This window comes from Salvelinus alpinus, chromosome 4 (genome assembly GCF_045679555.1).
Source record: "Salvelinus alpinus chromosome 4, SLU_Salpinus.1, whole genome shotgun sequence".
NCBI lineage: Eukaryota > Metazoa > Chordata > Actinopteri > Salmoniformes > Salmonidae > Salvelinus > Salvelinus alpinus.
The window spans coordinates 90721402-90748059 of record NC_092089.1 but is presented as its reverse complement, the minus strand read 5'-3'; the positions used below and the strand labels follow the sequence as shown (position 1 = coordinate 90748059).

General features: G+C 44.5%; 1 protein-coding gene across 4 annotated transcripts in view; it reads left to right on the top strand.

The window, feature by feature from the left end:
- LOC139574660 (PDZ and LIM domain protein 7-like) overlaps positions 1–26129 on the top strand; it is a 108058-nt gene extending 81929 nt beyond the window's left edge. The window contains exons 5-9 of one of the 4 annotated variants that reach the window (XM_071399431.1): positions 10910–10920; positions 11242–11286; positions 13183–13337; positions 14191–14227; positions 16846–17142. In XM_071399431.1, the coding sequence (XP_071255532.1) occupies positions 10910–10920; positions 11242–11286; positions 13183–13337; positions 14191–14227; positions 16846–16942 (345 nt within the window). In that variant the 3' untranslated portion in view covers positions 16943–17142. Of the gene's footprint in view, positions 1–10909; positions 10921–11241; positions 11287–13182; positions 13338–14190; positions 14228–16845; positions 17146–23501; positions 23561–23816; positions 24049–24916; positions 25098–25982 lie in introns of those variants that run through there. The other 3 variants (XM_071399428.1, XM_071399430.1, XM_071399429.1) reach the window with 3 other exon arrangements.
- The last annotated feature ends 529 nt before the right edge of the window (positions 26130–26658 follow it).

Sequence of the window (26658 nt, the reverse complement as noted above, 5' to 3'; positions counted from 1 at the left end):
CTTAGTCTGGTAGGAGTACTGGTCACCTATAACATGACTTAGTCTGGTAGGAGTACTGGTCACCTATAACATGACTTAGTCTGTCAGGAGTACTGGTCACCTATAACATGACTTAGTCTGTCGTGAGTACTGGTCACCTATAACATGACTTAGTCTGTCAGGAGTACTGGTCACCTATAACATGACTTAGTCTGGTAGGAGTACTGGTCACCTATAACATGACTTAGTCTGTCAGGAGTACTGGTCACCTATAACATGACTTAGTCTGTCAGGAGTACTGGTCACCTATAACATGACTTAGTCTGGTAGGAGTACTGGTCACGTATAACATGACTTAGTCTGGTAGGAGTACTGGTCACCTATAACATGACTTAGTCTGTCAGGAGTACTGGTCACCTATAACATGACTTAGTCTGTCAGGAGTACTGGTCACCTATAACATGACTTAGTCTGTCGTGAGTACTGGTCACCTATAACATGACTTAGTCTGTCAGGAGTACTGGTCACCTATAACATGACTTAGTCTGGTAGGAGTACTGGTCACCTATAACATGACTTAGTCTGTCAGGAGTACTGGTCACCTATAACATGACTTAGTCTGTCAGGAGTACTGGTCACTTATAACATGACTTAGTCTGTCAGGAGTACTGGTCACCTATAACATGACTTAGTCTGTCAGGAGTACTGGTCACCTATAACATGACTTAGTCTGTCAGGAGTACTGGTCACCTATAACATGACTTAGTCTGTCAGGAGTACTGGTCACCTATAACATGACTTAGTCTGTCAGGAGTACTGGTCACCTATAACATGACTTAGTCTGGTAGGAGTACTGGTCACCTATAACATGACTTAGTCTGGTAGGAGTACTGGTCACCTATAACATGACTTAGTCTGTCGTGAGTACTGGTCACCTATAACATGACTTAGTCTGTCAGGAGTACTGGTCACTTATAACATGACTTAGTCTGGTAGGAGTACTGGTCACCTATAACATGACTTAGTCTGTCAGGAGTACTGGTCACCTATAACATGACTTAGTCTGGTAGGAGTACTGGTCACCTATAACATGACTTAGTCTGGTAGGAGTACTGGTCACCTATAACATGACTTAGTCTGTCAGGAGTACTGGTCACCTATAACATGACTTAGTCTGTCGTGAGTACTGGTCACCTATAACATGACTTAGTCTGTCAGGAGTACTGGTCACCTATAACATGACTTAGTCTGGTAGGAGTACTGGTCACCTATAACATGACTTAGTCTGTCAGGAGTACTGGTCACCTATAACATGACTTAGTCTGTCAGGAGTACTGGTCACTTATAACATGACTTAGTCTGTCAGGAGTACTGGTCACCTATAACATGACTTAGTCTGTCAGGAGTACTGGTCACCTATAACATGACTTAGTCTGTCAGGAGTACTGGTCACCTATAACATGACTTAGTCTGTCAGGAGTACTGGTCACCTATAACATGACTTAGTCTGTCAGGAGTACTGGTCACCTATAACATGACTTAGTCTGGTAGGAGTACTGGTCACCTATAACATGACTTAGTCTGGTAGGAGTACTGGTCACCTATAACATGACTTAGTCTGTCGTGAGTACTGGTCACCTATAACATGACTTAGTCTGTCAGGAGTACTGGTCACTTATAACATGACTTAGTCTGGTAGGAGTACTGGTCACCTATAACATGACTTAGTCTGTCAGGAGTACTGGTCACCTATAACATGACTTAGTCTGGCAGGAGTACTGGTCACCTATAACATGACTTAGTCTGGTAGGAGTACTGGTCACCTATAACATGACTTAGTCTGTCAGGAGTACTGGTCACCTATAACATGACTTAGTCTGGTAGGAGTACTGGTCACCTATAACATGACTTAGTCTGGTAGGAGTACTGGTCACCTATAACATGACTTAGTCTGTCAGGAGTACTGGTCACCTATAACATGACTTAGTCTGTCGTGAGTACTGGTCACCTATAACATGACTTAGTCTGTCAGGAGTACTGGTCACCTATAACATGACTTAGTCTGTCAGGAGTACTGGTCACCTATAACATGACTTAGTCTGTCAGGAGTACTGGTCACCTATAACATGACTTAGTCTGTCAGGAGTACTGGTCACCTATAACATGACTTAGTCTGTCGTGAGTACTGGTCACCTATAACATGACTTAGTCTGTCAGGAGTACTGGTCACCTATAACATGACTTAGTCTGTCGTGAGTACTGGTCACCTATAACATGACTTAGTCTGTCAGGAGTACTGGTCACCTATAACATGACTTAGTCTGTCGTGAGTACTGGTCACCTATAACATGACTTAGTCTGTCAGGAGTACTGGTCACCTATAACATGACTTAGTCTGGCGGGAGTACTGGTCACCTATAACATGACTTAGTCTGTCAGGAGTACTGGTCACTTATAACATGACTTAGTCTGTCAGGAGTACTGGTCACCTATAACATGACTTAGTCTGTCGGGAGTACTGGTCACCTATAACATGACTTAGTCTGTAAGAGGAGTACTGGTCACCTATAACATGACTTAGTCTGTCAGGAGTACTGGTCACCTATAACATGACTTAGTCTGTCGTGAGTACTGGTCACCTATAACATGACTTAGTCTGTCAGGAGTACTGGTCACCTATAACATGACTTAGTCTGGTAGGAGTACTGGTCACCTATAACATGACTTAGTCTGTCAGGAGTACTGGTCACCTATAACATGACTTAGTCTGTCAGGAGTACTGGTCACCTATAACATGACTTAGTCTGTCGTGAGTACTGGTCACCTATAACATGACTTATTCTGTCAGGAGTACTGGTCACCTATAACATGACTTAGTCTGTCGTGAGTACTGGTCACCTATAACATGACTTAGTCTGTCAGGAGTACTGGTCACCTATAACATGACTTAGTCTGGCGGGAGTACTGGTCACCTATAACATGACTTAGTCTGTCAGGAGTACTGGTCACCTATAACATGACTTAGTCTGTCGTGAGTACTGGTCACCTATAACATGACTTAGTCTGTCGTGAGTACTGGTCACCTATAACATGACTTAGTCTGTCGTGAGTACTGGTCACCTATAACATGACTTAGTCTGTCGTGAGTACTGGTCACCTATAACATGACTTAGTCTGTCAGGAGTACTGGTCACCTATAACATGACTTAGTCTGTCGTGAGTACTGGTCACCTATAACATGACTTATTCTGTCAGGAGTACTGGTCACCTATAACATGACTTAGTCTGTCGTGAGTACTGGTCACCTATAACATGACTTAGTCTGTCAGGAGTACTGGTCACCTATAACATGACTTAGTCTGGCGGGAGTACTGGTCACCTATAACATGACTTAGTCTGTCAGGAGTACTGGTCACCTATAACATGACTTAGTCTGTCGTGAGTACTGGTCACCTATAACATGACTTAGTCTGTCGTGAGTACTGGTCACCTATAACATGACTTAGTCTGTCGTGAGTACTGGTCACCTATAACATGACTTAGTCTGTCGTGAGTACTGGTCACCTATAACATGACTTAGTCTGTCAGGAGTACTGGTCACCTATAACATGACTTAGTCTGTCGTGAGTACTGGTCACCTATAACATGACTTAGTCTGTCAGGAGTACTGGTCACCTATAACATGACTTAGTCTGGTAGGAGTACTGGTCACCTATAACATGACTTAGTCTGTCAGGAGTACTGGTCACCTATAACATGACTTAGTCTGTCAGGAGTACTGGTCACTTATAACATGACTTAGTCTGTCAGGAGTACTGGTCACCTATAACATGACTTAGTCTGTCGTGAGTACTGGTCACCTATAACATGACTTAGTCTGTCGTGAGTACTGGTCACCTATAACATGACTTAGTCTGTCGTGAGTACTGGTCACCTATAACATGACTTAGTCTGTCAGGAGTACTGGTCACCTATAACATGACTTAGTCTGTCAGGAGTACTGGTCACCTATAACATGACTTAGTCTGTCAGGAGTACTGGTCACCTATAACATGACTTAGTCTGTCGTGAGTACTGGTCACCTATAACATGACTTAGTCTGTCAGGAGTACTGGTCACCTATAACATGACTTAGTCTGTCAGGAGTACTGGTCACCTATAACATGACTTAGTCTGGTAGGAGTACTGGTCACCTATAACATGACTTAGTCTGTCAGGAGTACTGGTCACCTATAACATGACTTAGTCTGTCGTGAGTACTGGTCACCTATAACATGACTTAGTCTGTCAGGAGTACTGGTCACCTATAACATGACTTAGTCTGTCGGGAGTACTGGTCACCTATAACATGACTTAGTCTGTCAGGAGTACTGGTCACCTATAACATGACTTAGTCTGTAAGAGGAGTACTGGTCACCTATAACATGACTTAGTCTGTCGTGAGTACTGGTCACCTATAACATGACTTAGTCTGTCAGGAGTACTGGTCACCTATAACATGACTTAGTCTGTCGTGAGTACTGGTCACCTATAACATGACTTAGTCTGTCAGGAGTACTGGTCACCTATAACATGACTTAGTCTGTCAGGAGTACTGGTCACCTATAACATGACTTAGTCTGTCAGGAGTACTGGTCACCTATAACATGACTTAGTCTGTCAGGAGTACTGGTCACCTATAACATGACTTAGTCTGGTAGGAGTACTGGTCACCTATAACATGACTTAGTCTGGTAGGAGTACTGGTCACCTATAACATGACTTAGTCTGTCGTGAGTACTGGTCACCTATAACATGACTTAGTCTGTCAGGAGTACTGGTCACTTATAACATGACTTAGTCTGTCAGGAGTACTGGTCACCTATAACATGACTTAGTCTGTCGGGAGTACTGGTCACCTATAACATGACTTAGTCTGTAAGAGGAGTACTGGTCACCTATAACATGACTTAGTCTGTCAGGAGTACTGGTCACCTATAACATGACTTAGTCTGTCAGGAGTACTGGTCACCTATAACATGACTTAGTCTGTCAGGAGTACTGGTCACCTATAACATGACTTAGTCTGTCAGGAGTACTGGTCACCTATAACATGACTTAGTCTGTCGGGAGTACTGGTCACCTATAACATGACTTAGTCTGTCGGGAGTACTGGTCACCTATAACATGACTTAGTCTGGTAGGAGTACTGGTCACCTATAACATGACTTAGTCTGTCAGGAGTACTGGTCACTTATAACATGACTTAGTCTGGCAGGAGTACTGGTCACTTATAACATGACTTAGTCTGTCAGGAGTACTGGTCACCTATAACATGACTTAGTCTGGTAGGAGTACTGGTCACCTATAACATGACTTAGTCTGTCAGGAGTACTGGTCACCTATAACATGACTTAGTCTGGTAGGAGTACTGGTCACCTATAACATGACTTAGTCTGTCGGGAGTACTGGTCACCTATAACATGACTTAGTCTGTCGGGAGTACTGGTCACCTATAACATGACTTAGTCTGTCAGGAGTACTGGTCACTTATAACATGACTTAGTCTGTCAGGAGTACTGGTCACCTATAACATGACTTAGTCTGGTAGGAGTACTGGTCACCTATAACATGACTTAGTCTGTCAGGAGTACTGGTCACCTATAACATGACTTAGTCTGTCAGGAGTACTGGTCACCTATAACATGACTTAGTCTGTCGGGAGTACTGGTCACTTATAACATGACTTAGTCTGGTAGGAGTACTGGTCACCTATAACATGACTTAGTCTGTAAGAGGAGTACTGGTCACCTATAACATGACTTAGTCTGTCAGGAGTACTGGTCACCGATAACATGACTTAGTCTGTCAGGAGTACTGGTCACTTATAACATGACTTAGTCTGTCAGGAGTACTGGTCACCTATAACATGACTTAGTCTGGTAGGAGTACTGGTCACTTATAACATGACTTAGTCTGTCAGGAGTACTGGTCACCTATAACATGACTTAGTCTGTCGGGAGTACTGGTCACCTATAACATGACTTAGTCTGTCGGGAGTACTGGTCACCTATAACATGACTTAGTCTGTCGGGAGTACTGGTCACCTATAATATGACTTAGTCTGTGTCCTCAATGGCGCTATATTCCCTGTTTTGTACTTGCTGAGAGTACAAAACATTAAGGACACTTGCTCTTTCTGTGACATAGACTGACCAGGTGAATCCAGGTGAAAGCTTTGATCCCTTGTTGATGGCGCTTGTTAAATCCAGTGTAGATGAAGGGGAGGAGACCGATTTTAAATAATGATTTTAAGCCTTGAGACATTTGAGACATGTATGTGTGCCATTGAGGGTGAATGTGCTTTTTGAACTGGGTATGGTAGTAGGTGCTGGGCAGTACCGGTTTGTGTCAAGAACTGCAACGCTTAACAGTTTCCTGTGTGTATCAAGAATGGTCCACCACCCAAAGGACATCCAGCCAACTTGACACAACTGTGGGAAGCATTGGAGTCAACATGGGACAGCATCCCTGTGGAACGCTTTCGACACCTTGTAGAGAGTCCATGTCTCGACTGGGGAAGTCTTGACCAAGTGTTAATGTACGTTTTTTCCCATATCTTGGTTGGAATATTCCAGGAGGGAGAATATGGGAGAAACCAGGCAGTTTTGGGAAAGTTTGCAGGATCTTGCAACCCTTATTCCATGCCTGATACTTGGTACACAGTCTACGGCCTATGGTCACCGTGGTGTGTTGGGCATGGGAAGGGTTAATGTATTTTTTGGTGAGGTCTAGATGTTGTCTGCGGCTGTATTTAGCCGCGCTGTGCTGTGCTCAGGACCCTTCGCTTAGAAATCTGCTGAGCTGTCGGAATGGTTTTTTACTGTGGTGGTGCTGCGTTACCTAACACGCCTTACTTGGAGAAGTAACACGGACCTGAAAGCCTACCTTGTATAGCTCTTCTCATGCTTTCACTGTCTAAAACACTTCATGGTGAGACAGAGGTTAAAAAAAAAACACTAGTTTACTCAAATTCAACTTTTTATGACGTGTCACAACGTTGTTATCAACAGTAAAGACCATTTCTGTATTCTGTATAGCTCTTCTCGTGCTTTCAGTGTCGCAAACACGTCATACAGAGAAATTAGGGTTTATAACACTAGAAAAACAGTTGACTCTATCGTGAAAAAGCTTAAAATTCAACCTGTGTTCTTCATGAGACCATTTTTGAATCTCTTAAATGAAGTCATACAATTTTGTTTGTGAACAGTTTTTAAAGAAGCCATACAAAGTTGTTTGTGGAGAGTTTTTAAAGACATAGTTTAGTAGTGTTTCCTTCAGCAGTCTTCGTCCAGTATGTTTTGTGGATTAGGTTCCTCGCCACATTATTCGGCGGCAGGGATTCTAAACTGCCACTCCTTCACACAGCTGTTTTCTTACGACAGAGACTAAATCATACGGAGTCCTGCTATTTCTGTTCAGGTCTAATCTGTGACCTGCTAAAGGGCAGGGTTGTATGCGCCGCCGTTCGGGTCTTTTGTATGTTAAAATAAAAAAAAAAGATGGACGTCAAATAACACTATTTGACGCATCAAATAAGCTTGTTGACCAATCAGGACCTCGAATATGAAATGTTTTTAATGTAGTTTTTACACATTGATTACAACATCACTCCTATTTCATATGTAACAGCGATTCGCCGATATGTATATTATGATACTGGTAAAGTTTTGTCTTGTGCACCTGCCGCTGCAGAACGAGGCAGACTCTGGGACGGTGCTGGTCAGGGAAAAAAAGCTAGCTAGTTGATGGATGCAAACAATGTTCTCCCCCCAAAAACAACATTTAATGGAATATATCCCAACCCTGATGGAAGGTATTCATTCTTCAGAAGATCAGGTTGAATTTGAGGTCTTTTCATTGGACGGTATTCATTCTTCAGAAGATCAGGTTGAATTTGAGGTCTTTTCATTGGACGGTATTCGTTCTTCAGAAGAACAGGTTGAATTTGAGGTCTTTTCATTGGACGGTATTCATTCTTCAGAAGAACAGGTTGAATTTGAGGTCTTTTCATTGGACGGTATTCATTCTTCAGAAGAACAGGTTGAATTTGAGGTCTTTTCATTGGACGGTATTCATTCTTCAGAAGAACAGGTTGAATTTGAGGTCTTTTCATTGGACGGTATTCATTCTTCAGAAGAACAGGTTGAATTTGAGGTCTTTTCATTGGACGGTATTCATTCTTCAGAAGAACAGGTTGAATTTGAGGCCTTTCCACTACACAGTAGTAATCTAGTCTATGGGCGTACTAGGTAGTTTGGCATGGCTGGGTGATACCGAACAAAGCAGGGAATGTGTCCAATGTCTAGGCATGTTGTATACTAGCAGGTCTGGTGTATTTGCACAGAGCTAACCCTGCTGTCATGATACACCATTATTACTGCGTCGTTATTGAAGTGTGTACGCAATGGACATACAGTGCCTTCGGAAAGTATTCAGACCCCTTGACTTTTTCCACATTTTGTTACGTTACAGCCTTGTTCTAAAATGGATTCAATAATTTGTTTTCCTCAATCTACACACAATACCCCATAATGACATCACAAACACCCCATAATGACATCACAATACCCCATAATGACATCACAATACCCCATAATGACATCACAAACACCCCATAATGACATCACAATACCCCATAATGACATCACAATACCCCATAATGACATCACAAACACCCCATAATGACATCACAAACACCCCATAATGACATCACAACACCCCATAATGACATCACAAACACCCCATAATGACATCACAATACCCCATAATGACATCACAAACACCCCATAATGACATCACAATACCCCATAATGACATCACAAACACCCCATAATGACATCACAATACCCCATAATGACATCACAAACACCCCATAATGACATCACAAACACCCCATAATGACATCACAAACACCCCATAATGACATCACAATACCCCATAATGACATCACAATACCCCATAACCACAAAACAGGTTTTTAGAAATGTTTGCTAATTTATAAAAAAAAAAAATGAAATGAAATATCACATTTACGTAAGTATTCAGACCCTTTACTTTGTTGAAGCACCTTTGGCAGCGATTACAGACTCAAGTCTTCTTGGGTATGATGCTACAAGCTTTGCAAACCTGTATTTGGGGAGTTTCTCCCATTCTTCTCTGCAGATCCTCTCAAGCTCTGTCAGGTTGGATGGGGAGCATTGCTGCACAGCTATTTTCAGGTCTCTACAGAGATGTTTGATTGGGTTCAAGTCCGGGCTCTGGCTGGGCCACTCAAGGACATTCAGAGACTTGTCCTGAAGCCACTTCTGCATTATCTTGGCTGTGTGCTTAGGGTCGTTGTCCTGTTGGAAGGTGAACCTTCGCCCCAGTCTGAGGTCCTGAGCTCTCTGGAGCAGGTTTTCATCAAGGATCTCGCTGTACTTTCCTCCGTTCATCTTTGCCTCTCCTGACTAGTCTCCCAGTCCCTGCCGCTGAAAACCATCCCCACAGCATGATGCTGCCACCACCATGCTTCACCATAGGGATGCTGCCACCACCATGCATCACCATAGGGATGGTGCCAGGTTTCCTCCAGGCGTGACGCAAGGCATTCAAGCCAACAAGTTCAATCTTGCTTTCATCAGACCAGAGAATCTTGTTTCTCATTGTCTGAGATGGCAAACTCCAAGCAGGGCTGTCATGTGCCTTTCTAAAGCAACTCTATAGAGCTCAGTGTGACCATCGGGTTCTTGGTCATCTCCCTCACCAAGGCCCTTCTCCCCCGATTGCTCAGTTTGGCCGAGCGTCCAGCTCTAGGAAGAGTCTTGGTGGTTCCAAACTTCTTCCTTTTAAGAATGACGAAGGCCACTGTGTTCTTTGGGACCTTCAATGCTGCAGAAATGTTTTTGTACTCTTCCGTGCCTCGACACGATCCTGTCACGGAGTTCTACGGACAATTCCTTCGACCTCATAGTTTGGTTTTTGCTCTGACATGCACTGTCAACTGTGGGACTTTATATAAACAGGTGTGTGCCTTTCCACATCATGTCCAATCAATTGAATTTACCACAGGTGGACTCCAAGTTGTAGAAACATCTCAAGGATGATCAATGGAAACAGGATTCACCTGAGCTCAATTTCGAGTCTCATAGCAAAGGGTCTGAATACTTATGTAAATAAGGTATTTCTGTTTTTATTTTGAATACATTGGCAAACTTTTATTTTATTCTATTCTGTGTAGATTGTGGAGGATTTTAATTTTGTTTGTATAATAAGGCTGTAACATAACAAAATGTGGAAAAGTCAAGGGATCTGAATATTCCTCACTGTATTTGACTTTCCGATTGGTCGCAAATACGTTAGGTTCTGCGCATAAACATTGGAATTTTACACCATTTGATGGAATAAATATGTGAGCCAGATAATTATTGTAAAATAATGTGTTTTCAACGACTTACCTAGTTAAACAAAGGTGAAATAAATAAATACGTTTTAGAAGTGAGGTAATCAGTCAATACAGACATCAACTTGAACCCGGATCTGTTGTAGATCAGTGAGAGGAAGATGGAGACTCTGGATGCCTGTCACACAGCCCGCCTGCGAGTCTTGTGTGACAGTCACTGAGTCTGCGTCGGCAGAACACCCCGTGCTGTGCGTCTCTCTGACAGAACCCGTCAACAATGAAAGCCTGTGTGTGTTTTCACCCCACTGCATGACACTCTGCATCCCACAACGTCTCTGTCTCCTCACTGTTGACTGTTCTCTGCATCCCACAACGTCTCTGTCTCCTCACTGTTGACTGTTCTCTGCAACTATTGTTTTTGTTCTTCCAAACTGTCGTCTTGTTTTTCTAAACTGACCCCCCCCCCCCCCCCCATCTTCTTTCTCCTTCTCTTCTTTCTCTCCGCAGATGGAGGAGAAGTCAGTAAACTCTCTTTTTACTTCCTTTTTACTTGAATGTTAAATCATAGTTTTCCTGTCACTATCTGAGCTAGTGGTTAGTAATGATTAGTTAAGGTCTTTCTCTTACCAGTAGTAACAGTAACATAAGTTCATTGACTAATCACTCATTCATCTAACAGTATTTATTTCTTTCTCATGTAATTTCTTGTCCATTATGTCTTCTCTTCCCCTCTCCTCTTCCACCTGCCCTCCCTCCCTCTTCTCTTCGTCTCCCTCTTCCTCCTACCACTTCTCCCTTTTCCTTCCACCCTCCCTCCTCTTCCTCCTCCCCCCCTACAGAGAGGATCAGCCTTTGTATGACCACCAGAATTACCAACACGAGAAGTAAGAGATAGATGCATTATGGTCCAGCCTGTTTGACCGCTGGTCACTAGACAGCCATGTTATTGGACATATTGTTATGGTGTTAGAGAGGACATATTGGAGGACAAACAGTACCAGTCAAAAGTTTGGACACACCTTCTCAAGGGTTTTTATTTATTTTTACTATTTTCTAACTTGTAGAATAATAGTGAAGACATCAAAACTATGAAATAACACATATGGAATCATGTAGTAACCAAAAAAGTGTAAAATAATCCAAATATATGTTTTATATTTGAGATTCTTCAAAGTAGCCACCCTTTGCCTTGATGACAGCTTTGCACACTCTTGGCATTCTCTCAACCATGAGGTAGTCACCTGGAATGCTTTTCAATTAACAGGTGTGCCTTGTTAAAAGTTAATTTGTGGAATTTCTTTCCTTAATGCATTTGAGCCAATCAGTTGTGTTGTGACAAGGTAGGGTTGGAATACAGAAGATAGCCCTATTTGGTTAAAGAACAAGTCCATATTACGGCAAGAACAGCTCAAATAAGCAAAGATAAATGATAGTAAGTCAATCTGGAAAATTTCAAGAACTTTGAAAGTTTCTTCAAGAGCAGCTGCAAAAACCATCTAGCGCTGTGAGGACCGCCACAGGAAAGGAAGACCCAGAGTTACCTCTGCTGCAGAGGATAAGTTCATTAGTTACCAGCCTCAGAAATTGCAGCCCAAATCAACTGTTCAGAGGAGACTGAGTGAATCAGGCATTCATGGTCAAAATACTGCAAAGAAACCACTACTAAAAGACACCAACAAGAAGAAGAGACATGCTTGGGCCAAGAAACACGAGCAACCAACATTTGACCGGTGGAAATCTGTCCTTTGGTCTGAGTCCAAATTTGATATTTTTTGTTCTAACCGCCGTGTCTTTGTGAGATGCAGAGTAGGTGAACGGATGATCTCTGCATGTGTGGTTCCCACCGTGAAGCATGGAGGAGGAGGTGCTACGGTGTGGGGGTGCTCTTCTGGTGACACTGTCAATGATTTATATAGAAATCAAGGCACACTTAACCAGCATGACTACCACAGCATTCTGCAGCGATACGCCATCCCATCTGGTTTGCACTTAGTGGGACTATCATGTGTTTTTCAACAGGACAATGACCCAACACACAGGTTGTGTAAGGGCTATTTGACCAAGAAGGAGAGGACCTGGCCTCCACAATCACCCAACCTCAACCCAATTGAGATGGTTTGGGATGAGTTGGACTGCAGAGTGAAGAAAAATCACCCAACAAGTGCTCAGCATATGTGTAAACGCCTTCAAGACTGTTGGAAAAGCATTCCAGGTGAAGCTGGTTGAGAGAATGCCAAGAGTGTGCAAAGTTCATCAAGGCAAAGCGTGGCTACTTTGAAGAATCTAAAATATCTTTTGATTTGTTCAACACTTTTTTTTTTGGTTTGCTACATGATTCCATATGTAGAAAATAGTAAACAATAAAGAAAAACCCTTGATTGAGAAGGTGTGTCCAATCTTTTGACTGGTACTTTGTCGGTTGAATATGACATGGGGATGTATCTGAAATGGCACCCTATCCCCTATGTAGTGCACTACTTTTGACCAGGGATATAGGGCTCGGGTTTGTTGGTTATGTACTGTGTGTGTGTGTTTGATCATCTGCTAGTTGCATACTGTGTGTGTGTGTGTGTGTGTTTTATCATTATTAGCTCTCATTCTTTGCTTGCACGTCGCTGGGCTCCGGTCATGGTGGTTTCAACCACGTGATAACGTCATGTCTGTGTAGGCACGGTTTGTTACGTTAACGTTGTTGGAACGTTGTGGGAAACTTGCGTGTGTACTGTGCATGGTCCGTTAAACGTTATATTAACATTGTGGTGACGTGGGGTGTGTACTAGGCACGGTCTGCGGGTGGATGGCATCCCCATGTTCATCCCCAACGACCGCAGCAAGAAGAGGCTGATCGAGGACACTCAGGATTGGCAGCCCCGCACAGGCACCACCCAGTCACGCTCCTTCCGTATGCTGGCTCAGCTCACAGGCACCGACTACAGTAAGTCAGAGAGGGTGAGAGAGCGAGGGTGAGGGAGCGAGGTCGGAGAGGGTGAGGGAGCGAGGTCGGAGAGGGTGAGGGAGCGAGGTCGGAGAGGGTGAGGGAGCGAGGTCGGAGAGGGTGAGAGAGCGAGGTCGGAGAGGGTGAGAGAGCGAGGTCGGAGAGGGTGAGGGAGCGAGGTCGGAGAGGGTGAGGGAGCGAGGTCGGAGAGGGTGAGGGAGCGAGGTCGGAGAGGGTGAGGGAGCGAGGTCGGAGAGGGTGAGCGAGCGAGGTCGGAGAGGGTGAGCGAGCGAGGTCGGAGAGGGTGAGCGAGCGAGGTCGGAGAGGGTGAGCGAGCGAGGTCGGAGAGGGTGAGGGAGCGAGGTCGGAGAGGGTGAGGGAGCGAGGTCGGAGAGGGTGAGGGAGCGAGGTCGGAGAGGGTGAGGGAGCGAGGTCGGAGAGGGTGAGGGAGCGAGGTCGGAGAGGGTGAGGGAGCGAGGTCGGAGAGGGTGAGGGAGCGAGGCCGGAGAGGGTGAGCGAGCGAGGCCGGAGAGGGTGAGCGAGCGAGGGTGAGGGAGCGAGGCCGGAGAGGGTGAGGGAGCGAGGTGAGAGCGAGGTCAGGGGGGGAGGTTGTCAGTGGTCGAGAGGGGGAGAGTGAGTGATGTGGACAATGTCTTTTGGGAATTCTGATTCCTGTTCTGATTCCTTTGTGAGTTCTGATTCCTTTGTGAGTTCTGATTCCTTTGTGAGTTCTGATTCCTTTGGGAGTTCTGATTCCTTTGGGAGTTCTGATTCCTTTGGGAGTTCTGATTTCCTCTGGGAGTTCTGATTCCTTTGGGCGTTCTGATACTGTGTTTCCCCCTGGATCTCTCAGTGCAGGACCCAGACGATGAGACAATGAAGAGGGCCAGGTAAACACCCTGTGTGTTTATAAAGCTATGCCTGTGTGTGATGTTTACAGCTGACTCTGGTATAGTCTGTGTTACAGCCATCTTTAAGCTTCAGCATGTGGTTTGGTGTGTGTGAGTTATACAGGTGGTTTGGTGTGTGTGTGTGTGAGGTATACATGTGGTTTGGTGTGAGTAATACATGTGGTTTGGTGTGTGTGTCTGTGTGAGTTATACAGGTGGTTTGGTGTGAGTGTGTGTGTGAGGTATACATGTGGTTTGGTGTGAGTTATACAAGTGGTTTTGTGTGTGTGTGTGTGAGTGTGAGGTATACAGGTGGTTTGGTGTGTGTGTGTGTGTGTGTGTGAGTTATACATGTGGTTTTGTGTGTGTGTGTGAGTTATACATGTGGTTTGGTGTGTGTGTGAGTTATACATGTGGTTTGGTGTGTGTGTGTGAGGTATACAGGTGGTTTGGTGTGTGTGTGTGAGGTATACAGGTGGTTTGGTGTGTGTGTGTGAGGTATACAGGTGGTTTGGTGTGTGTGTGTGTGAGGTATACAGGTGGTTTGGTGTGTGTGTGTGTGAGGTATACAGGTGGTTTGGTGTGTGTGTGTGTGAGTTATACAGGTGGTTTGGTGTGTGTGTGTGTGTGAGTTATACAGGTGGTTTGGTGTGTGTGTGTGTGTGAGTTATACAGGTGGTTTGGTGTGTGTGTGAGTTATACAGGTGGTTTGGTGTGTGTGTGTGTGTGAGTTATACAGGTGGTTTGGTGTGTGTGTGTGTGTGAGTTATACAGGTGGTTTGGTGTGTGTGTGTGTGAGTTATACAGGTGGTTTGGTGTGTGTGTGTGTGAGTTATACAGGTGGTTTGGTGTGTGTGTGTGTGAGGTATACAGGTGGTTTGGTGTGTGTGTGTGTGAGGTATACAGGTGGTTTGGTGTGTGTGTGTGAGGTATACAGGTGGTTTGGTGTGTGTGTGTGAGGTATACAGGTGGTTTTGTGTGTGTGTGTGAGGTATACAGGTGGTTTGGTGTGTGTGTGTGAGGTATACAGGTGGTTTGGTGTGTGTGTGTGTGAGTTATACAGGTGGTTTGGTGTGTGTGTGTGTGAGTTATACAGGTGGTTTGGTGTGTGTGTGTGAGGTATACAGGTGGTTTGGTGTGTGTGTGTGAGGTATACAGGTGGTTTGGTGTGTGTGTGTGTGTGAGTTATACAGGTGGTTTGGTGTGTGTGTGTGAGGTATACAGGTGGTTTTGTGTGTGTGTGTGAGGTATACAGGTGGTTTGGTGTGTGTGTGTGAGGTATACAGGTGGTTTGGTGTGTGTGTGTGTGAGTTATACAGGTGGTTTGGTGTGTGTGTGTGAGTTATACATGTGGTTTGGTGTGTGTGTATGTGAGGTATACAGGTGGTTTGGTGTGAGTTATACAGGTGGTTTGGTGTGTGTGTGTGAGGTATACAGGTGGTTTTGTGTGTGTGTGTGAGTTATACAGGTGGTTTGGTGTGTGTGTATGTGAGGTATACAGGTGGTTTGGTGTGTGTGTGTGTGAGTTATACAGGTGGTTTGGTGTGTGTGTGTGAGTTATACAGGTGGTTTGGTGTGTGTGTGTGTGAGTTATACAGGTGGTTTGGTGTGTGTGTGTGTGAGTTATACAGGTGGTTTGGTGTGTGTGTGTGAGTTATACATGTGGTTTGGTGTGTGTGTATGTGAGGTATACAGGTGGTTTGGTGTGTGTGTGTGTGAGTTATACAGGTGGTTTGGTGTGTGTGTGTGAGGTATACAGGTGGTTTTGTGTGTGTGTGTGAGGTATACAGGTGGTTTTGTGTGTGTGTGTGAGTTATACATGTGGTTTGGTGTGTGTGTATGTGAGGTATACAGGTGGTTTGGTGTGTGTGTGTGAGGTATACAGGTGGTTTTGTGTGTGTGTGTGTGTGTGTGTGTGTGAGTTATACATGTGGTTTGGTGTGTGTGTATGTGAGGTATACAGGTGGTTTGGTGTGTGTGTGTGAGTTATACAGGTGGTTTGGTGTGTGTGTGTGAGGTATACAGGTGGTTTTGTGTGTGTGTGTGAGGTATACAGGTGGTTTTGTGTGTGTGTGTGTGTGTGTGTGTGTGAGTTATACAGGTGGTTTTGTGTGTGTGTGTGTGTGTGAGTTATACAGGTGGTTTGGTGTGTGTGTGAGGTATACAGGTGGTTTTGTGTGTGTGTGTGTGTGTGTGTGTGTGTGTGTGTGTGTGTGTGTGTGTGTGTGAGTTATACAGGTGGTTTGGTGTGTGTGTGTGTGTGTGTGTGTGTGTGTGTGTGTGTGTGTGTGTGTGTGTGAGTTATACAGGTGGTTTGGTGTGTGTGTGTGTGAGGTATACAGGTGGTTTTGTGTGTGTGTGTGAGGTATACAGGTGGTTTTGTGTGTGTGTGTGTGTGTGTGTGTGAGTTATACAGGTGGTTTGGTGTGTGTGTGTGTGTGTGTGTGTGTGAGGTATACAGGTGTTGTTCCAGGACCACTGTAGTAGATTTTCTCTGTCCCCATATTGAGTTGTGATGTAGTTTTGCCATCTCCCATTGCTTGGTGAATTGTCTGTCTGTTAGAGATATTTGTCTTTATTCATTTCCTGTCACTTCTCTTCTCTCTCGGGGTGGTTAGGGAAAAGTTCCTTACAGAGATTCAGAGCCCCCGTTACGCCCGTCTGAGGGACTGGCACCACGAAAGGTCCGCACGCGCCCTCAACATCAAGTCCTGAACATCACCATGGCAACGTGCAACGCAGGGCCGGGCCTGAGCCCTAGCGATCGATAGCCATCAGAACGACGACAACGACTAAAACGACAATAGCCCGACTATCCAGACGACAACACGCCCCCGCCCCGCCCCCCCAGACGACAACACGCCCCCCCCAGACGACAACACGCCCCCCCAGACGACAACACGCCCCCCCCCAGACGACAACACGCCCCCCCGCCCCGCCCCCCCAGACGACAACACGCCCCCCCCCCCAGACGACAACACGCCCCCCCCCCCCCCCCCCAGACGACAACACGCCCCCCCAGACGACAACACGCCCCCCCAGACGACAACACGCCCCCCCCCCCCCCCCAGACGACAACACGCCCCCCCCCCAGACGACAACACGCCCCCCCCCAGACGACAACACGCCCCCCCCAGACGACAACACGCCCCCCCCCCCCCCCCCAGACATACAGAGGAGGAAGAAAAAATAAGTAAAAAAGTAAAATAAAAGAATAAAGATATATAAAACAAAGGAACCTATGATCACTAAGCCATACATGGAACCATTGCATACTGAGCCTGTCTGACTGTCAGATTCCCTTCTTCTCCTTGACTTGATGAGTTAGTGTTGATACCAGCTTGTCGATCACCTTGTGTTTGTTACAGACCTGGGGCCAATGCATACGTCAAATACGATTGATTGATTGATCAAAAACCTGAGGTAAAGGGGTGGGGGGGGGGGTTTGCACTTCGGGACTGTTCTATTGGTCCGATTGTCCCGGATCAATCCAAATCAAGCACCTCAAGACTTCTACAGTATTTGACGAATGTATCTGACCCGGGTCTGTTTTGTAGTCCTGTTTCTCCTGTTACACTGTGTTACTCAGAGTTATCTAAACAGGCGGGGGGGGGGGGGGGTGGAGGGAGGGAGGGACTGCTGTTGGAACAGCAATGTTCTCCCTGTTCTGTTCTTTATTCTGTAGTTCTAGTTTATCTCCTGTTGATCTGTAAACTCTCTCTTAAGCTCTGAGTTCTGCTCTCTCTCTCTCTCTGTCTCTCTCTTTCTGTCTCTCTCTCTCTGTCTCTCTCTCTCTCTCCCCTTTTGTTCTTTAGGCCCCTCCCTCTGATAAGAAAGAAATGGAAAGATAAATATATCTGTACTGATGTCATCATAAAACATCTGAAAACACCTCCTCCTTCTATCTGTCATTTGTCTTTCTCTGCTTCCTTCTTTACCACTATACTGCACTCTACTCCACTATACTGTACTCTGCTATACTATACTGTACTCTACTCCACTATACTATACTGTACTCTACTCCACTGTACTATACTGTACTCCACTGTACTGTACTCTACTCCACTGTACTATACTGTACTCCACTGTACTGTACTCTACTCCACTGTACTGTACTCTACTCCACTATACTGTACTCTACTCCACTATACTGTACTCCACTATACTGTACTCTACTATACTGTACTCTACTCCACTATACTGTACTCTGCAATACTATACTGTACTCTACTCCACTATACTGTACTCTGCAATACTATACTGTACTCTACTCCACTATACTGTACTCTGCAATACTATACTGTACTCTGCTATACTATACTGTACTCTGCAATACTCTACCAGTATACTTTACCATGCAATACTCATTATACTGTACAATACTCTACCATCCAATACTCATTATACTATATAGTACTATACCATGCAGTACTCATTATACTGTATAGTACTGTCATGCAATATTACCTACTGTTATGTAATAGTCTCTGTGTGGTTTTTGACACTAGAGTTAGCACACCTCGTAGAAGTCTTCTACTAGGGAGGCAGTAGATCATCTCGGTGATTCTAGACTATCGTTGTGGGTCAATGTGCATTTGAAACCATGTTTTTTTTTTTTTTTTTTACTTTTGGCAAACAGATGGAAGATGAATGAATATATATATACACTGCTCAAAAAAATAAAGGGAACACTAAAATCACACATCCTAGATCTGAATGAATTACATTGTGTTGTTTAAGTGTTCCCTTTATTGTTTTGAGCAGTGTATATATACAGTGGGGAGAACAAGTATTTGATACACTGCCGATTTTGCAGGTTTTCCTACTTACAACGCATGTAGAGGTCTGTAATTTTTATCATAGGTACACTTCAACTGTGAGAGACGGAATCTAAAACAAAAATCCAGAAAATCACATTGTATAATTTTTAAGTAATTCATTTGCATTTTATTGCATGACATAAGTATTTGATACATCAGAAAAGCAGATCTTAATATTTGGTACAGAAACCTCTGTTTGCAAATACACAGATCAAACGTTTCCTGTAGTTCTTGACCAGGTTTGCACACACTGCAGCAGGGATTTTGGCCCACTCCTCCATACAGACCTTCTCCAGATCCTTCAGGTTTCGGTGCTGGCGCTGGGCAATACGGACTTTCAGCTCCCTCCAAAGATTTTCTATTGGGTTCAGGTCTGGAGACTGGCTAGGCCACTCCAGGACCTTGAGATGCTTCTTACGGAGCCACTCCTTAGTTGCCCTGGCTGTGTGTTTCGGGTTGTTGTCATGCTGGAAGACCCAGCCACGACCCATCTTCAATGTTCTTACTGAGGGAAGGAGGTTGTTGGCCAAGATCTCGCGATACATGGCCCCATCCATCCTCCCCTCAATACGGTGCAGTCGTCCTGTCCCCTTTGCAGAAAAGCATCCCCAAAGAATGATGTTTCCACCTCCATGCTTCACGGTTGGGATGGTGTTCTTGGGGTTGTACTCATCCTTCTTCTTCCTCCAAACACGGCGAGTGGAGTTTAGACCAAAAAGCTCTATTTTTGTCTCATCAGACCACATGACCTTCTCCCATTCCTCCTCTGGATCATCCAGATGGTCATTGGCAAACTTCAGACGGGCCTGGACATGCGCTGGCTTGAGCAGGAGGTCCTTGCGCGCACTGCAGGATTTTAATCCATGACGGCGTAGTGTGTTACTAATGGTTTTCTTTGAGACTGTGGTCCCAGCTCTCTTCAGGTCATTGACCAGGTCCTGCCATGTAGTTCTGGGCTGATCCCTCACCTTCCTCATGATCATTGATGCCCCACGAGGTGAGATCTTGCATGGAGCCCCAGACCGAGGGTGATTGACCGTCATCTTGAACTTCTTCCATTTTCTAATAATTGCGCCAACAGTTGTTGCCTTCTCACCAAGCTGCTAGCCTATTGTCCTGTAGCCCATCCCAGCCTTGTGCAGGTTTACAATTTTATCCCTGATGTCCTTACACAGCTCTCTGGTCTTGGCCATTGTGGAGAGGTTGGCGTCTGTTTGATTGAGTGTGTGGACAGGTGTCTTTTATACAGGTAACGAGTTCAAACAGGTGCAGTTAATACAGGTAATGAGTGGAGAAGAGGAGGGCTTCTTAAAGAAAAACTAACAGGTCTGTGAGAGCCGGAATTCTTACTGGTTGGTAGGTGATCAAATACTTATGTCATGCAATAAAATGCAAATTAATTACTTAAAAATTATACAATGTGATTTTCTGGATTTTTGTTTTAGATTCCGTCTCTCACAGTTGAAGTGTACCTATGATAAAAATTACAGACCTCTACATGCTTTGTAAGTAGGAAAACTTGCAAAATCGTCAGTGTATCAAATACTTGTTCTCCCCACTGTATATATGGTAGGCATCACTCTGATAACTGGCTACGCCTTATCACAGTACATCAAACACGGATGATTTGGATAATAATGCCGTCTGTCTGTAATATAGTAGTGGTGTCAAAACCAACACTTAACCCGCTGTTCACACCACGGTCGTAACAGGTGTAATGATATCATGTCTCATTTGGATAGACAACGACCTGTTCTACTATCTGACCACAACTACTGTTACATTCTTTCATTCCTCTGTAATATATCGGAGTTCTCTCTGCCGATTTTACAAGTTGTTTTCATGTCGATGTAGTAATGAGATGGTAATTGTATCCGGAGACGGCTGTAGACACCTGTTACTGAGACGGCTGTAGACACCTGTTACTGAGACGGCTGTTACTGAGACGGCTGTAGACACCTGTTACTGAGACGAATGCTGTAGACACCTGTTACTGAGACGGCTGTTACTGAGACGGCTGTAGACACCTGTTACTGAGACGGCTGTTACTGAGACGGCTGTAGACACCTGTTACTGAGACGGCTGTTACTGAGACGGCTGTAGACACCTGTTACTGAGACGGATGCTGTTAACGCTAAAGAAGGGGTAGGCAACTTGATTCAGCCGAGGCGGACGGTCGGAACATAATCACCATCATCATCATCATTATAATAATTTGTACACTGCAAATTGACCACAACCACAACCACAACAGCCCAAAAAACAGGTTGTTATTTTCAAAATACAATCATGCCATACCTGGATTACATTGAGACGTGAGCACGTCTCTTTTGTAGGAAGGAAAATACTTGGGAAAAGATTTCCTAAATTATACACTTGACCAACCGCCTCAATTTGGTTTTTGAAAGTATTTTTTTTACATTGGATAAAAGTAGAGACTCAGAGGTACTAAATGGTATATCATACACTGTAGTTGAGGAACAATGGGAAAGAAATTCTGCTTTGAAAGTTGATAAACTTGTAACCCCACATTTGAGAAAATGGCCCTTGAATATTTTGGTACACCTACTGGAGAGCTCTTCTTTGTCTACATCCAATCAGCATTGTTTACAGCCTCTAAAGCTTTAGCCCCACCCATCTCTGTAAGGATTCACATGTGAGGCCATGTGCTAAACAGAGTGAGGTAGTGTAGTAAACAACCAAAGATTTCAAGACTAAAATTTGTAACTAGTAGCCTACAATAACACTCCAGGTAAAAATACACTTGATCCTTGTCCTACATCCTAATTCGACTTTGGTGCAGATCAAATCAAATGTATTCATATAGCCCTTCGTACATCAGCTGATATCTCAAAGTGCTGTACAGAAACCCAGCCTAAAACCCCAAACAGCAAGCAATGCAGGTGTAGAAGCATGGTGGCTAGGGAAAAACTCCCTGGAAAGGCCAAAACCTAGGAAGAAACCTAGAGAGGAACCAGGCTATGAGGGGTGGCCAGTCCTCTTCTGGCTGTGCCGGGTGGAGATTATAACAGAACATGGCCAAGATGTTCATATGTTGTCCTGTTGTTCTTCACATTACCGTCTCTGGTAAACACACACTATATCAAATAAAATCTAAGTTTATTTGTCACATGCACAGGATACAGAAGGTGTAAACGGTACAGTGAAACGGTTACTTGCATAGTAGCAATGTCAAAAAATGGTGTCCAGATGATAAAAATATTTTAAAATTATTGAATGATGCACAGTATTCTCAAGACACTTGTCCAAGTTGATGGTTCATGTGAAAGAAATGGATGTGTCGGAGGAAACACTGCTCAACTGACGACCGTAGTCAGCCTGCAGGCGCCAGGCCCGCCACAAGGAGTCACTAGAGCACAATGAGCCAAGTAAAGCCCCCCCCCCCCCAGCTAAACCCTCCCCTAACCCTGATGACTCTGGGCCAATTGTGCGCCGCCCTATGGGACTCCCGGTCACGACACAGCCTGGGATCGAACCCGGGTCTGTAGTGACTCCTCTAGCACTGCAGTGCCTTACACCGCTGCGCCACTCAGTAGGCCATATATATATAAAATAATAAAATATATTATATATATATATTTTATTTTATTATTAACCCTAAATAAGGGATTTCCTGAGTCTGATTTAATGTTCATGTCACAATCGTCCTTCAGAAAATAGCCCAGCACAGCTTTTTCCCACCTATCTTGGTTGATAGCGCCTGCTAAATTCTGGGCAGCTATGCTGTTGAGAGTAGTAGCAACACGTTTTCTGTTCTCTGTATGACTATCGTTATATCTTTCAAACAAGGACGATCTACACATACTGACTAGCTCATGTTATAGACAGAAGCGGGCTACATGGCCGACCAATCAGAACTCATCTCTCAGCATGTCCAGCCCATCCATTTATCTCAGCCAATCATGGCAAGAGGAAAAGGTTCCTGTCTTTTTTCCCCCCGGGGGCTAAACCAACTCGGCTTGTGATATTAACCATTTAAAAGTGGCATACAAGTTAGTTATTAAGGCACATCAGAGGTCACGTTTCAGTCTCTCCTCTTTTCTTTCCTTCCGCTTCTCCTCGTCTCCTCTCTCCTCTCCTCCTCCTCTACTATTTTTGTTGGGCTAAAATAAAAACCGCGTGGCCTGTTGTTGACCCCTGCTCTACAGACTTCGGTCAATCTGCTCTTTGGAGGAATATGACTTGATCACAACAATTCCCAGTCCACCTTCTATTACCTTTCCTTTCTGTAAGTAGTGGTATAGGCACAGAGAGATGTGAAATTAAGGAACAATGGTTTTACCATTTTATGCTTCTTCGATTAAAAAAAATAAAATGCAATCCGAACTCACTCCATGATGATGATGTCAGACACTGCTGCCATTCTACCTCTTCTGAGTCACCATGGTAACCCTATAGCACCTGTTCCTAAGGAAGTGTGTGTTTCTTCCCAGCATCAAGGCGTCTCGGTCACCTGCTAAGGCCCAGACCCAGACAGCCGACAAACCTGACGGTGAGTTACTGGAGGTCAGAGTTCAAATGACAGGGATGCTGGTAATTTAACATACAAAATCCAAGCCTTTATTTAGTAGTTAGATGCATTATAACATGCTATAAGCATTGAAATATGCATTATAGCATGAGCTATGAGCATAGTAATATATTGTAACACGTGCTATAAGCATCCATACAGTCCCATGGTTCCTTATAGTATACTATATGAGTCTTCCTGTTTGTGTTGTATTAATACATTTCTCTGGGTTCCTCAGCCTCTAAGGCTCCAGTCAACTCTGGTCCTAAGGTGCGTCCTCCGTGGGTGACTGACCCAGGTTTCGCTGACCGTTACGCCCCAGACAAGACCAGTACGGTTCTGACCCAGCACAGGCAGCCGGCCCAGCCTACGCCCATGCAGAACCGCTCCTCTATCCTACAGGCAGCTCAGCAGGCACCCGAGGACAGCGGAAGGACCCCTCTCTGTGGAGCCTGCAAAAAGATCATTAGGTGGGAACCATATGATTATATTGCCCCCTGTCTGTTAGATTAATAACTGCAAGGCCTTTATTTACTACTGCCCCCTGTCTGTTAGATTAATAACTGCCAGGCCTTTATTTACTACTGCCCCCTGTCTGTTAGATTAATAACTGCCAGGCCTTTATTTACTACTGCCCCCTGTCTGATTAATAACTGCAAGGCAGTTTACTACTGCCCCCTGTCACATTAATAACTGCAAGGCAGTTTACTACTGCCCCCTGTCTGATTAATAACTGCAAGGCAGTTCACTACTGCCCCCTGTCTGATTAATAACTGCAAGGCGGTTTACTACTGCCCCCTGTCTGATATATATATTAAACACTAGAGCTTGCCAAGCCTGAAACGTCACCCAATTCCTTAAATATTATATAAATATTGCAAAACGTTTGAACAAAACCCTGAATGTCAAAGGTTGGGTCAATACAGCAACTGCTGTTCCCTACATGAGTTCTAGGTGAAAAAGTAGTGTCGTGTATAGAGAATATACTCTATAGGCTATGTTTACTGGATCAAACTGCTAAGCCCTGATTTACTAGACCATGTGACCTGTCATTTCATAATAGACTAGGTGTACTGGATCTGATTTCCTAGACCATGTGACCTGACCAGGTAATACTCTTGGTAATTTATATAACCTAATTTATTCTTCAAATAAAAATAACTGGTAATGACCTGACACCATCTGACAGTTTAGTGGATAATGTACATACAGTAAGTCATGTCTGTGATGGTAGGATCACTATTTTCCATTATAGAGAGCTGTGCCTAGATACCTCTGTTACTCTCAGCTGGGCTTATCTAACTGGTGTTTACGTTGTGTGTGTGTGTGTGTGTCTAGGGGCCGGTATCTGGTGGCGCTTGGTCAGTCCTGGCACCCAGAAGAGTTCCAGTGTTCCCAGTGTAAGGTGTTGTTGGATGAGGGAGGATTCTTTGAGGAGCGGGGCTCAGTCTTCTGCACCAAGTGTTATGATAACCGCTACGCTCCCAACTGTGCCAAATGCAAGAAGATTATCATAGGGGTAAGATCTCTACTGTCTGTCTACCGTCATCTATGAGAATACTGTGGAATGTAGACCACAGGCAAGTTTAGCAGGACAGGTCTACCGTCATCTGAGAATACTGTGGAATGTAGACCACAAGCTAGTTTAGCAGGACAGGTCTACCGTCTATGAGAATACTGTGGAATGTAGACCACAGGCAAGTTTAGCAGGACAGGTCTACCGTCATCTGAGAATACTGTGGAATGTAGACCACAAGCTAGTTTAGCAGGACAGGTCTACCGTCTATGAGAATACTGTGGAATGTAGACCACAACCTAGTTTAGCAGGACAGGTCTACCATCATCTATGAGAATACTGTGGAATGTAGACCACAAGCTAGATTAGCAGGACAGGTCTACCATCATCTATGAGAATACTGTGGAATGTAGACCACAGGCAAGTTTAGCAGGACAGGTCTACCGTCATCTGAGAATACTGTGGAATGTAGACCACAAGCTAGTTTAGCAGGACAGGTCTACCGTCTATGAGAATACTGTGGAATGTAGACCACAGGCAAGTTTAGCAGGACAGGTCTACCGTCATCTGAGAATACTGTGGAATGTAGACCACAAGCTAGTTTAGCAGGACAGGTCTACCGTCATCTGAGAATACTGTGGAATGTAGACCACAAGCTAGTTTAGCAGGACAGGTCTACCGTCATCTATGAGAATACTGTGGAATGTAGACCACAAGCTAGATTAGCAGGACAGGTCTACCGTCATCTATGAGAATACTGTGGAATGTAGACCACAAGCTAGTTTAGCAGGACAGGTCTACCGTCATCTATGAGAATACTGTGGAATGCTAGTTTAGCTGTACCTGTAAGCTGAGGCCTGACCCCCTTTCCTTCCTTCCTCTGTGTAGGATATCATGCATGCCCTGAAGATGACCTACCATGTGCAGTGTTTCATGTGTGCTGCCTGTAAGAGCCCCATCAGAAACCAGGCCTTCTATATGGAGGAGGGAGAACCTTACTGTGAGAAAGGTGAGGCTTAGAGAGGTGTGTGTGTGTGTGTGTGTGTGTGTGTGTGTGTGTGTGTGTGTGTGTGTGTGTGTGTGTGTGTGTGTGTGTGTGTGTGTGTGTGTGTGTGTGTGTGTGTGTGTGTTGCCTTACATGTTAACTGTTCTAACCTTTTCAATCAAAACAGGGAAACTCTGTTGTCAGCTTAGAGAGATAATGAGTGTAACTACACGTTCACAGCCTTTGTTGTGGACAGATTGTCTCAGTGACTCTCTCTCTCCATCCACGGCTACTAGATCATCTACTTAGATGACTTTTATCTTATGTGTCTATTGGTTTATATAAATGGTGCTTCTGCTGTCTCTATTGTGCTGCTGTGTTATAACCCGTGAAACCATTTACATCTCTCAACACACACACACACACACACACACACACACACACACACACACACACACACACACACACACACAGTGTTTGGCTCAGGAGTGGGTTGCTGTGTTATCAGAGGGAGTACTCAAAATAAACACACACACACACACACCACATGATTTGATTTGAATGCCTTCAGCGTTGATA